This window comes from Monocercomonoides exilis (genome assembly GCF_001643675.1).
Source record: "Monocercomonoides exilis strain PA203 chromosome Unknown scaffold23-1346700, whole genome shotgun sequence".
Lineage (NCBI taxonomy): Eukaryota > Preaxostyla > Oxymonadida > Polymastigidae > Monocercomonoides > Monocercomonoides exilis.
This window is the reverse complement of record NW_027150568.1, coordinates 770,880-784,351: the sequence shown is the minus strand read 5'-3', so window position 1 is coordinate 784,351 and position 13,472 is coordinate 770,880. Positions and strand designations below refer to the sequence as shown.

General features: G+C 35.9%; 4 protein-coding genes across 4 annotated transcripts; 2 read left to right on the top strand and 2 right to left on the bottom strand.

Moving 5' to 3' along the window:
* Positions 1-33: 33 nt before the first annotated feature.
* MONOS_17599 (putative fibroblast growth factor 7) lies at positions 34-1,263 on the bottom strand. The gene is made up of 2 exons (XM_067870533.1): positions 1,217-1,263; positions 34-1,161 (listed from the first exon to the last, which is right to left on the bottom strand). The coding sequence occupies exons 1-2, from the start codon at positions 1,248-1,250 to the stop codon at positions 236-238; spliced, it is 960 nt and encodes a 319-aa protein (XP_067727228.1). The 5' UTR covers positions 1,251-1,263; the 3' UTR covers positions 34-235.
* Positions 1,264-1,359: 96 nt separating this feature from the next.
* MONOS_11925 (uncharacterized protein) lies at positions 1,360-2,835 on the top strand. Its single transcript, XM_067864502.1, has 2 exons — positions 1,360-1,856; positions 1,998-2,835. Exons 1-2 carry the CDS (start codon positions 1,389-1,391, stop codon positions 2,802-2,804), a joined length of 1,275 nt encoding a protein of 424 aa, XP_067727227.1. The 5' UTR covers positions 1,360-1,388; the 3' UTR covers positions 2,805-2,835.
* A 72-nt stretch (positions 2,836-2,907) lies between these two features.
* Positions 2,908-4,865, bottom strand: MONOS_11926 (putative aur protein kinase). The gene is made up of 4 exons (XM_067864503.1): positions 4,640-4,865; positions 4,441-4,579; positions 4,322-4,394; positions 2,908-4,257 (listed from the first exon to the last, which is right to left on the bottom strand). Exons 1-4 carry the CDS (start codon positions 4,840-4,842, stop codon positions 3,359-3,361), a joined length of 1,314 nt encoding a protein of 437 aa, XP_067727226.1. The 5' UTR covers positions 4,843-4,865; the 3' UTR covers positions 2,908-3,358.
* Positions 4,866-5,006: 141 nt separating this feature from the next.
* MONOS_11927 (putative E3 ubiquitin-protein ligase listerin) lies at positions 5,007-13,207 on the top strand (the record flags this gene model as incomplete). Its single annotated transcript, XM_067864504.1, has 2 exons — positions 5,007-5,104; positions 5,172-13,207. The coding sequence occupies exon 2, from the start codon at positions 5,177-5,179 to the stop codon at positions 13,205-13,207; it is 8,031 nt and encodes a 2,676-aa protein (XP_067727225.1). The 5' UTR covers positions 5,007-5,104; positions 5,172-5,176.
* Between the last annotated feature and the right edge of the window lie 265 nt (positions 13,208-13,472).

The following is a 13,472-nucleotide window of genomic DNA, read 5'->3' as shown; positions in this document are numbered from 1 at the left end:
AAATATCAATTCTTTTAGAAAAAAATTCATAATAACACCATTAAACATTGGTCATTATTTATTTCATTAAAAAGAATCATCCTCAAAATGCTAGCATAAAAATCTCCTTTGAAATGATATTTTCTTATGTAAGCTTTGCTCAGATCAATAATCAATGTTAAAAAACATCATAATTGTTAAAATCATACATTTATTTCCTATCTGCAATCAATGAAAACTCTTTCAAGCAAAAAAATCAAGTTGATGACAGATCTATTTTGCGCTCCTTTGATGCATTCATATTTTTAATAAGTAATTTATTTTCTGTAGGAGTGAAGTATTCATCATCCTCTTTCTTTTCCAGCTTCTTTGTAATCTTTGTATCAACTGTTTTCAGTTCTTCATCTGTAAGTTTTGAAATTTTCTCTTTTGCTCTAGATCTATAATAAGACGGGTCCAAATGCTTTGACAGATGCTTTTGTTCATCATTTTCATACAACGTCTGAATGTGCTCATACTGAAATATGTAATAAAACAACAGATTGTCAAACTCCCCATCATACTTCCCATCGTGCTGCGCCATGTGAAATTCTTTAAAGAAAAAGTAAATAGCTTCAATTGTTGCAAGAAAATCTTCACTTTCCTTTTGATACCTCCAGAATAGAGTTTTATGTTTATTAAGTCGAACTTTTGTTAATGATGCAATTCGAGGATCTAAACACATAGAATGTGTTTGATGCCAAGTAGAGTCAATGAAAACGACTTTTGTAAAATTTGATAAATCAAGTTCAGTAAGACTCTTTGCTTCATCGGAAGGAAATACACACAATGTTTCATTTGGATTAAAAGTTGGAAAATCAGGAAATTCCCAAATTGTTGTTTGGGCTGGGCAAACAATCTTTGCATGAACTGCTGTGCTTTTTGCTTTCTTTTCCTTTGGATGATGAACGATATTTAGTTCAAGAGGAAGCTTCAACTGAGGTGGTGGATATTGACTAAAAGGAAGCATACAATTGGGGCAAAACATAAGTGAGCTACGCTTACAATTTGAGCATATTTGTCTTTCTTTAAATGGAAAAAGAGGAAGCTTTAAGTCGGCAAATTCAGAGTTTTCAGGAACAGTTCTTAATATTTGCCTAACTCCTTCAGAAGACTGCTCAATTTCAGCTCTGTCTGTTCCTACTACAAATATAAAAAATAATGTTTTCAGTTAAATAATTGAAATATTCAAGCAAACAGAGTAATTCTTTTCTTTCATCTTTTTTTGACATTCTAAATAAATATGGGAATAATTTGTGTTTTGATTGAAAACTCTTTTATTAGTGATAAACATAAAAACATTTAATCAAGGTTAAAAACAATCTGAAAATAAAGATACCCATTAAAAAGAAGAGAAATGATGAGAAAAGATGAAAATGTCATTTTTTAATCATAAAAAGTTCAGAAATAGTTTAGTTCTGTTAGTGCTAATAGAACTTGTTTTCTTTATTCTTGTTTTCGATGAAATAATATTCAAATACGATAATTTAAAGTTTTTACCATTTTATTTGAATTTGCTTTATATTTCTTTGTTTTTGGGGGTTATTTATTTTTTCTTTTTAACTAAAAAGTATGGAGAATTGGCATTTGCTTTTCAAAAAATGAATATTTGCTCCGGATGGATTATGATGCTGAAGAACATATTGCTTTCTTATTGTGGATTTGCGATGCTTGACTTCATTTTATGCAAGCTATTTAAAGAATGTTCTGAAGAATCTCCTTTTTCTTCTTTGCTGCTTATTTTTTCTACATCCTTTATTGGAATGTCTATTGTTTTTGTCCTCTCAATTCCATTCAATGAATTGTCAGCAACCCATCCTACGCGAATAATTATGACAGTTTGCATTTTTTATACTTTTTACAAATTGAATTTTTATTGAACATTACGTTCACTTCAATGAAAACATTATTTATTGATTTTTTTTTTTTTAACCATTTACGATCAACAATCACTAAAAAATTATTTCAAATGAATTAAGATCAATGAAATTTCATCATTCTTTGCAGTATTTTTATCTGCTGTAAAAGGATTACTCTCTTCATCTCTTGAGCATCAATCTCAAATTCTTTCTTCATTTCTTCCTTCAATTGGCAACTGCAGTGGATTTCCAATTAGCTTTCCAGATGTTCCTGTTCGTTTCACCATTTTCACCACCTCTATTTTGAACATCTGCTTGCTGCTTTTAACTTTATTTGGGCTTCTAAGGCACATTTCACAAAGAGGAGCGGATGACTTAACTTCACAAGAGCATATGATTCGTCTTTGCCGATTTACTGTTGGGTTATCGAGCTGTGTTGCAGGCTTTGGTTTTAGCATGCCAATCATTGAAGAAATAAAAGCCTTTTCCAAACGCATGCACAACAGTTCAATTAGAAATGCAGAAGATGTTATTGGCTTTGTTAGAGGGATCCAATACTGTCTGATGCTGAACAACATGTACGTTTGTATGAAGAGAAGATATTATTATCTGTTAGAAAATAGAGAGCAAGAGCAATCGGGAAAAGAAAGCAGCTGCCCAAGCGAGAAAAAACAGCAGGCCTCGAACGAAAAATCTCCTCAGGAAAAAAACAATTCAGGAAAAGAAATCAATCATAAAGGCTCTTCCTCTTTTTCTTTCAATTCATATGATCAATCATCTTTTATGTCTAAATTGATGGCTGATTGTATTTGTTATGTTTTTGATTCGCACTTTCTTGCTCTTTTGAACATTGTCATTCTTTTTGTGTTTGTTGTTTATCGTATTCTGCGTTTTGAAGTATTGCCAATTTTCTCATTCACTTCATAAATATCTTCAAACATTGTCATATCTTCACTTTTTTCCGATTTTTTTTTTTAAAAATCTAATGTTTATAAAAAGCAAAAAATCTTGTATCTCTTTCCCTCTCATTTCCATTTTGTTTCATTTCTTTCAATTTTTATACAAACATTCAGTGAAATGTCTCCGAAATATGGCACGACAAAAAAAGTTGAAAAAAGAAAGCAAAATTTAAGTTTTGAAAACACACAAACAGACGAAAAACAGAGAAAAAAAAGAGGAACATTTTCTGTGAATTTCACAGAAATACCACAGAATCAGAACAATTTTTACTCGAGAGTGTAATGTTACTCCCAAGAAATAATATAGAAGTTCAATATCGAAAAAGATTACATTTTGAAAAAAGAATTTAAACACTTATCAAGATTCTATAGTAAATCAAAGCAATAATTGATTGATTCAAAATCATACCATTCAATTGCTACAAATATCCCATTTCATTATTTCAGTAACTGGGATTTAGATAAACTTGAATTCAGCGAAATGAAAGAAGTGATCTTTTAAATGTTTATTCCTCAAGTTATTTACATCTTTTGCCTCAATCCAATTGAAGTGTTAGGCTCAACGTATCCTTCATTTTCAATGTCCATTCGATTTGATGAAGAAACAGGCATTGCCATTGGCACAGCAGAATGAAATTGTGGAAGCTTCGAAGAAGACGAAGACGAAGACGAAGGATTGGATGGAGATGCATATGATGTAAAAGGTGTTGAAGATACAGAAAATGATGAAGAACCGAAAGAAGATGGAATTGTGAAATGCTTAAGCTGTTGCCGTTGAATTTGAGAAGCAACTTGAAATTGCTGGTGAAGGAAAAGCTGCTTTTGATGGTCATCTTTGCTTTTCTCTTCCTGCTCAACTTTTTGCGAAGGCTCAGAATCTGATTGCATTTGAGCAGGATTTATTAAAGGCTGAGCAACTTGTTGAGGTGCCGCATGAACAGGTTCCTCTTTTTTCTCTTCAACAGGATGAGATGAATGCTTCCGAGGTATTGGAACCGTGCTCAATATTTCAAATGGAGTGCGGGGGTCTCTCATGTGCTTCACAATAAATGGATGATGGAGCACTTGCTGCAATGTCAGCCTTTTATCTGGATCAATTTGAAGCAGATTCCGAATCAAATCTTTTCCGTCTTCATCAACAAAATATTGTGTAAACACATATTCTCCCTTTCGAATACTTTCTTCGAGTTGTGCCCTTGAATCATCATAAAAAGGTGTTATTCCATTTATCATTTCATAAATCATAACTCCAAGAGTCCAAATATCTATCCTGTAATCATAAAGCTTTTTCTCCAATATTTCAGGCGGAAAATATTCTTCTGTTCCAATAATAGTACTTCTACGCCCATCATCTGTCCATTGAACAGAGCAGCCAAAGTCAGATATTTTAAGATTGCCTCCCTTTCCAACAAGAATGTTTTCTGATAATAGTGTTGTTTCAAAAACTCTTTGAAAAAGGTAAAAGGAAAGGATACAAAAACAAACCTGGCTTTAAGTCTCTGTGAAAAACATGTTGACTATGCATATAATCAAGCGCACTTGCTATTTGATATGTGAACTGAAAAAAATTAATTCAAAAAATTATCAAATGCACAAATCCAAACTTTTGCAGCAACACTTTCCGGCAATCTTTTATATTTTGTAATAATTTTATAAAAATCTCCGTCTGGGCAATACTCCGTCACAAGATATACACGACGTTCATCATAAAAGTAAGTATACAACCTTCCAATATTCGGATGTCTGATTTTGGATAAAAATGAAAAATAAAAATATGAAGATAACATAATTAATGCTTCATACTTCAATGATAACATAATTTTGATTTCAGCTATGATTTGCTCTTCGCTTCTATCTCGAAGCATTTGAATTTTATCTAATATCTTCATGGCGCAGATAAATCCAGAAGATCTTTCCCTAACAACATATACATTACCATAATGCCCCTGGCCGAGCAATCTTCCTATTTCGAAATTTGCCAAGGAAAGAGGAACAGAATGGCTCATATTTCAAAAATCAAATTTTCAATATTAATTAAGGTTGTCTTTGAAAATATTTTTATCTCGTTTGGATGAGACACTGCATGTTATTATCTTCTAAAATAAACAACATATTGATATAAAGAAATGCAAAAAAAGTTGAAGCAAAAAGTTGACAATTTAGAAATGCTTTTATTTTCATAAGGGGTTGGATGAAAATAAAAATATGGAAATTGACCATACTAAAATATTAAGAATTGCATTTCAAAAAATTATTAATTTCTAAGCGGTATCGATTTTATTTTGTTTCTTAATATGTTACTTCTTTTTTACGCATTATATTATATAATTTATAGTGTTGATGTTTCACAAAAAAGGACAACGTTCAGCCAGTAGTACGGAAGCAGTTAAAATTGTTCAGAATGTTCAGACATCATTCGGGAGCAGCGACAGCTCAATTGCATCTTTTTTGTCAACTCTGTCAGAGAGCAAACTCGATCCAGAAATTGCAACTTTGTTCAGTCCATTGAAAAAACGAGATGCAATAAGTTGTAACACTGCTCTCCAAGAACTTATCAAAAGAATTCCAACATTCACAAGCGAACAAATTACAAACATGCTTCCACATTGGGCATTTCATTTTAATAACCTTGCATTAAGTAATAGATCAATTATCAGAGAATCTACATGTTCTCTTCATGGACAAATAATGAGCCGATGCGGGAAGCAATTTGCACCTCATTTAGGATCTACTTTACGATGGTGGTGGATTTTAATGCATGATGTTAATCCTGATGTTAGAAATTCTGCAAGACTTGCGTTTAATACGACATTTTCAACGCCTGAGAAGCAGTTGGCAGTTCTAAAACGTTTTCAAGATGACATTATTCGTCATTGCACCACAATTTTTGCTGATGGTGTTAAAGGAGTAGCCGAAGACGATGAACTTGCTCAAGTTTCTGAAGAGAGATTTGGGCGAATTGGATCTGCAGCATTATTAGGAGCTGGAGATCTCGTAGAAAGATTTGCCCACGATGCAACAGCAAAAGCTGCTGCCGGCAGAAACGAAGGTCAGACGCCGCAGGATGTGGCAGAGCTGCTGTTTAGCGATGAAGAGCGATACAGCCAGCCGAAGGGCTACAACACCCAGTACTTCTTCCAGCAGTCCACAATCTCTTTAGTCTCTGTCTTGCACAACCCGACTCCTGCTATCCGATCTTCAGCGTATTCTGTGATGGCGATTCTGGTGCGTTCTGTCCCTGACTACTTCGAGCGGATGCTGCCGGCGCTGGCCAAGCACATCATCAGCTGCTACAGCGAGACGTCGGTTGTAGCATTCCGCTCGCTTTTTGACATGATGCTGTCGACACTCAAGGCGTTCCTGAATCCAAAATATGTCATTCTGAAGAGGAAGAGTAGCAATGATGATGATGAGGAGGAGGAAGAAGATGATGATGAATGTGAAGGAAGATGTGAGGGAAGTTGTGATAGCAATGAGAGAGAAGAAGAGATAGCAGCAGTCGGCAACTCATTCAGAACAGCGCTGGGGAATGATGGACTGAGGAAGGAGCTTGTTCCTTCGCTGGCAGCGTTTCTGAAGACGAAGACGCGTCTTTCACCTTCTTTGTGCTATTCGTGTCTGCTTCCTCTGTTCCATTTGTTGCTGTCTCCTGCACAAGTGAAGATTGTCAGTTTGTATGATGATAAAGAAGAAGAAGGAGGTGCATCTTCAACATCTTCTTCCTCTTCTTCTTTTTCCTCTTCCTCCTCCCCTTCTTCCTCCTCCCCTTCTTCCTCTTCAACCTGCACTCTTTCTCCTCTTCTGATAGAGAGTGATGTGCGTCTCTTGCTGCGTGCGCTGATTGAAGGAGCGCCTTCTCCTTCGCATTCGACAGACGATTGGATGAGCATTGCCAATGGAATAGGAGAAGTATTTGAATTGGTGGCAAGAACTGTGGATGTGAAGGTGGAAGGAGAGGAAGAGAAAGAAAGAGAGAAGGAGAAAGAAAGGGAGAAAGAGAAGGAGAAAGAGAAGAAAATGATGATGAAGACAAAGAATGAAACAAAAGATGAAAAAGAAAAAGAAAAAGAAGAGGAAACAAATGAAAGTGATAAACCAAAGAAATCCATTAAAAGAGAAGAAATAAATGGAGATAGAAGGATGATGAATATTTTGAAGAAGAATAAGAACAAGAAGAATAAGAAGAAGATGTCTAAGTTAGAAGAGTCTTTCTGTTCATTGCTATTAAACAAGGCAAAAGTTATGTCTGTTTCCACAATTGGAGATTTTCTGGAGTTGCTTGCGAAGATTTCAGCTAAAAATGCATCTTCTTCTTCATTCTTCTCTGCTTTTTCGCCTTCTTCCTTCTCTTCTCCTTCTTCTTCTCTTTCTTCTTCTTCCTCTTCTTCCTCTTCCTCCTCCTTCTCTCTCTCCACCCCTGCCTCTTCCTCTTCTCTTGAACAATATCCTCAACATGTCATAACAACCATCATGTCTTCTGCTTTGTGTGGATGTTGCCAGAACATCATCAAACACATCAGAAGGGAACAAACAGTGAATGGAATGAATAATAATAATAATAATAACAATAAGAATGGAAGGAAAGAAGAAGAAGATGAAGATAAAGGAGAAAGAATCAAAAATTCTTCTTCTTCTTCTTCCTCCTCTTCTTCTTCCTCTTCTTCTTCCTCTTCTTCTTCCTCCAACAATCCAATAGAAATCCCTCAAACACATTCGTCTCATCTTCTTTCTGCCTTCTGCATCGAATGGAATCGTGTTGGACAAGCATTATCTGTTTTTTACTCTAATTTATCTTCTCTTTCTTCTTCTTCTTCTTCTTCTTCTTCCTCCTCTTCTTCTTCCTCCTCCTCTTCTTCTTCTTCTTCTCTTTCTAAATTAAGCTCTTCTTCCTTCTCCCCCAATGCTATCTCAAACATCATCCATTCATTCTTCCATCGAATAAACAACCTTCGTCACAATTTGTGCCATTCCACAAAACAAACAAGAATTCAATTGATTTCAAATTCTTCTTCTTCTTCCTCTTCTTCTCCTTCTTCTTCCTCTTCTCCTTCTCCTTCTTCTCTTCCTCTCCCTCTCCCTCTCCTCCTCCTCCACTTCGATATCATGCAGCAATCTTTGTTCTCCTCTTTGTTCCAGCCGATGCTGTCTTCTTCTCTTCTCTCTTCTTCCTCTTCTTCTCTCTCCGTCACATCTCCTCAAACCTTCTTCTCTACTCTTTCTCTTCTCTTCGATGCTTTTTCGATCCTGAATCCTTTTGTTCTGGTTGATTGCGCAAAGAAATCATTATTTGTTTCTTCTTCCTCTCTTTCTTCCTCTCTTTCTTCCTCTCTTTCTTCTTCTCTTTCTTCTTTTTCTCCTTCTCCTTCTCTTTCTTCTTCCTCTTCTTCTTCTTCTTCTTCTTCATTTTCATCCCCAACTTTATATTCCTTTTCATATTTCCTTCTTTCTCTTCCTTTTCTCTCCATTCCACGAATTGATTCAGCTATATGGGGAAAGCAATTAGAGAAGATGGAAGAGAAAGAGGAAGAAGAAAAAGAGAAGAAAAGGAAAGAGAAAGAAGAGAAAGAAGAGAAAGAAAAAGAGAAAGAAAAAGAAGAAAAATCCAAAGAAGAAGAATTTCATCATCATCATCATCATGAATTAACCTCTTCTCAAATGGAACTCAACAAAATACTGTTGCAGCTCCAATCGCATCGAATCCAAACAGAAACAGACGAAATTCTTCTTCTCTGCAATGGGTTTTTGTTTCCTTTCCTTTCTTCCTCCATCAAAGAGACAAACATAACAAAAACTTTTCTCTTCTCTTCGTCTTCTTCTTCTCTCTCTCCTTTGGCTGTTGCTGCTGCTATTGTGGGGATGTGTGTGAAGAGGATTATGATGCTGCATTCAAGAGAGAAAGAAATAAATGGAGATGGAAATGGAAATGAATATGTAAATTCTTCTTCTTCTTCTTCTTCTTCTGCTTCATCATCATCATCATCATCTTCTACTTCTATTGATTCTTCATTATTATCTTCTTCTTCTTCTCCTTCTCCCTCTCTCTCCATCAAAAAATCTTCCCTCTTCCTCTGCCAACAGCTCTGGAATGATTTCCTCACAAAAGGGCTGAATTTAGCTGAATCCCACAAACATCGCTCATTTCGTCGTCTTCTACCTTCTCTTCATCCTCTTCTTGTCTCTCTCTCTTTCATCAAAGAAAGAAACATCGCTTCTTCTTCTCTCTCCACCTCTGCTTCGAGATCAAAAATGGCACAAATGATGTTATCTTCTTCTTCTAATTCTTCTTCTTCCTCTCTTTCTTCTTCCTCTTCTCCTTCTCCTTCTTCTCTTTCTCCTTCTTCTCCTTTTTCTTCTTCTCCTCTTCCTCCCCCTTCTTTCTCTCTCTCCCACCTCTCCACCACCCTCATAGACAACCTCCACAACATCAAACACCCTTTCTCTTCTTCCGCTTTCTCTCCTTCTTCTGTCTCCATCTCCATCTCCCTCTCTTCTTCTCCTCTGCCTTCGTTCATTTCTTCTCCTTTGATCGATCTAATTGCGCTGAAATCGTTTGATTTTGTGCTGGATCCGAAGAAAGTGGAGAAGGAAGAAGAGGAAGAGGATGAGGAAGAAGAAAAGGAGAAAGAAAGTGAAGAGGAAGAGAAAGAAGAAGAAGAAGAGGAGGAGGAAAATGATGAAGAAGGGAAAGAGAAAGAAAGCGATGAAGAAAATGAAAAAGGCAAAGAAAATGAAGAAGAAACGGAAAATTCTGATAAATTAGAGAATGAATCAGAAGAAGAAGAGGACAATGAAGAAAACGAAGAGGAAGAGGAAGAATTTGAAGAAGAAGAGGAGGAAGAAAGTGAAGAAAGCGAAGAAGAAACAGAAGAAGAAGAAGAAGAAGAAGAAGAAGAAATCGAAGGAAGAGGAGGAAGAATAAGAAATCGACAAACAAAAAGCAACGAAAACAAACAAAATCCATTTTCAATCAAAACGTTTGCTTTGTTTTTGAGGAAATACAACGAAACGATCAGAAAAGAGTTTTTGAGTGATGAAGAAAGCAAAAAGGAGAAGATGAGAAAGATGAAGAAGAAAGAGAAGGAGAAGGAGGAGAAGGAGAAAGAGAAAGAGAAAATGGATATTGATAAGAACAATATCATAACTTCTTCTTCTTCTTCTTCTTCTTCCTCTTCCTCTTCTTCTCCTTCTCTTCCAGAACAAGATTCATTATGTTCAGTTTCTCTTTCTCTCTCTTCTTCTGCTTCTTACTTAGCGAATCCTCTCCTTCTTCCTCCTCCTCATCATCATAATTCTTCTTCCTCTTCTTCCTCTTCTCTTTCTCTTTCTTCTTCTTCTTCTCTCTCTTCTTCTCTTCATCCTCGTCACATTCCAGCTGTTTCTATGATGAAAACAGCTGCTATTTCTTCTTCTTCTCATTTGCTCTCATTTTTGTTGAGAGAGACAGTTATTGATGTGGATGAATATGATGATGGGGAAGAGGAAAGGGAAGAAGAAGAGGAAGAAGAGGAGGAGAAAGAAGAAGAGGGAGAGAAGGAGAAAGAAAAGGAAAAAGGAGAAGAAGAGAAAGAGAAAGAGAAAGAGAAAGAGAAAGATTCTTCATGTATTTCATCTGAAACATCATCACCATCATCACCATCATCATCATCTTCTTCTTCTAATAAATCGATTGTCAAAGAAAAACATTTATCTTCTCTATTAACGTCTCCTTCTTTCTCTTCTCTTCTTCTCAAAGTTGTCGATATCGTTAAAATTGCTCTTTTAACATCAAATTCTTCTTCTTCTTCTTCTTCTCTTTCTTCTTCTTCTCCTCTGTCAACTCTTAGCCTTCCAAACATCATAAAAGTTCTTTCTTCTTCTCTTCCTCTCCTTCTCTCCAACATTTGCTCTGTAAATTCTTCTTCTTCTTCTTCTTCTTCTTCTCTTTCTTCTTCTTCGAACAAACAAACAAAGCCATTTTCTTATCTTTCTCCTCAAGAAACTCTTTTCCTCTATCTTTTTGCCTCTCTTTTTGCTCCTTCTCTTTATTCCTCTTCTTCTTCTTCTCATTCTTCTTCTTCTTCTTCCTCTTCTTCCTTCTTAAAATCAGTTGAACGTTCTCAATATGCCATCATTCATCTTCTCCAAATATCTTTGCCTTCTAATCATTATCATCTTCTTTCTTCTTCTTCTCCTTCCTCTTCCTCTTCTTCTTCTCTTTCTCTTCTCCACTTCCTAATTGGGAGGGTGTTCGTAGCTGCCTGTTTTGGCACCCTGGCTGTCCATTGGTATGATTCCGTATGTTCCAAATTAGGTAACGATTTTGCTGCATATGCAAGAAGCATATCAAATACACCCTCAAAAAAAGCAGAAAAACATTTTATTTCTTCTTTGAATAATAATTCTGGTTATACTTCTTCTTCTTCTTCTCATTCTTCATCAAATTCTTCTTCCTCCTCCTCTTCCTCCTCCTCCTCCTCTTCTTCTTCTTCTTATTCCACCCCAAGTTCTGCCTCTTCCCCTGCCTCTCTTCATCATCTCTTCGAATTCCTCACTCAACTTCACAATGGAAACGAATCAAATGAATATTCTTCTTCTTCCTCTTCTTCTTCTTCATTAAATTCTTCTTCTTCCTCCTCCTCCTCCTCTTCTCTTTCTTCTTCTCCTTTCTCTCCTTCTTCTCTCTTATCCCTCACACCCCGACTTCTTCCCATAACCCTCCCTTTAATCTCTTTCTTGTTCTCTTTCTTCAAAAACACGTATGTCAATGGATCATCTTTCCTTTCTGTTATTCTTTTGCTTTACAATCCTTTTGGACTGAATAATAATAATAATAGCGGTAATTCTTCTTCTAAATCATTAATTTCTTCTTCTTCTTCTTCTTCCTCTTCAATTTCTTCTTCTCTTTCTCCTTCTCTTTCTCCTTCTCTTTCTCCTTCTCTTTCTCCTTCTCTTTCTCCTTCTCTTTCTCCTTCTCCCTCTCCTTCCTCTTCTTCTTCCAAAAAAGACTCCAAACATTCTCTTCAGAACATTAACATTGATGACATCTCTCCATTTAACATTCTTCAAAGAGACTTTCTTCTTCCTTCAATTTCATCTGCTTCTTGTTTGATTAATTCTTCTTCTTCTTCTCTTTCTTCTTCTTCTTCTTCTTCTTCCTCTTCTTCTTCTTTCTTCCTCTCTCTCTCTTATTCCTTTGTTCTTTCCAAAATATTCCTCTCTATTTATTCTTTTGTTTCTTCTTTGAAACAAGAAGAAGAAGAAGAAGAAGAAAGAGAAGAAGAAATTAATTCCATTTCTTCTTCTCATTCTCTTTCTTCCTCTTCCTCTTCCTCTTCCTCTTCCTCTTCCTCTTCCTCTTCCTCTTCCTCTTCCTCTTCCTCTTCCTCTTCCTCTTCCTCTCCTTCCTCTTCCTCTTCCTCCAAACTGTCTCTTCTTGATTCTTTATCCTTCTTCTTCTCCTCTTCCTCTCTCCATCCTCTTTCTCTTCTTCTTCGTCCTCCTCTTCTTCTTCTCTTAAGCCTTTCTCTTGTTATTTCTGATCTGCATACCACTCAAACGATTATGATGGGACAAAACTTTGAAATAAATGGAAAGAAAGAAGAGGAGAATAATGAAGAAGAAGAAGAAGAAGAAGAGGAGGAGGAGGAGAAGGAGGAAGGAGAACGAGAAGGAAGAAGAAAGAGAAGAGAAAGAAACAATTCATCATCATCATCATCATCTTCTTCATCATCTCCTTCTCTTCTCTTCTCCTTAGCCTCTACTTGTCAAATGATAAGTCCTCACGAATTGTTATTAGCTTCTTCTTCTTCTTCTTCTTCTCTTTCTTCTTCTTCTTCCTCTTCCTTCTTTGTTTGCCATCCTCTTCATCCAGCTATTCGTTCACGAGAATTTCTTCTTTCTTCTTCTTCTCTTCTCCTCTTCTTCGCTTTGGTCTTGCCTTCTCTTATATCTTCTCAAAATGAACATGAAGAAAACGAAAAGAAAACAAATCAAGTTACTTCTTCTCCTTCATCTTCATCTTCATCATCTTCTTCAAATTCTTCTTCTCTTTCTCTTTCTTCTTCTTTCACTTCTTCATTATTCTCTTCTTCTTCTTCTTCTTCTTCCTCTTCTCCATCTTCCTTCTCCTTCTTCTCTTCTCTCCGATTGACATACGCTTCTTCCATCTTTTTGGGTGTGAATTCTTCTCGTTCTCTGTCACAAGAAGATCTTATGCAGAAACTTGCTAATGCTTCATTTGCTGAATATCCTGTGGGAATGGAGAAGGAAAGAGAAGAAGAAAGAGAAGAGAAAGAAAGAGAAAGAGAAAGAGAAGGAGAAGAGAAGAAAGAAGAAGAAGAGAAGAAAGAAGGAGGGAAAAGAGAAAAAGAAGAAGAGAAGAAAGAAGAATAAAAATCACAAATTATTCAAAAATCTATCCAAAAAGATGATGTTTCCACAATATTTGCTTCAAAATTGAATGAAATCATTGAAATCTCAAACGATTCTTCGTTTTCTGACTTAACAAACACACTAAATTGGCTAACAAAGCAATTAATTTCATTTTCTTCTTCTTCTTCTTCTTCTTCTTCTTCTTCATCCTCTTTCTCTTCTTCCTCCTCTTCTTTCTTTTCTTTAAATCGTTCAAGATATTCAATCAAACATCTTAATCCTCAAC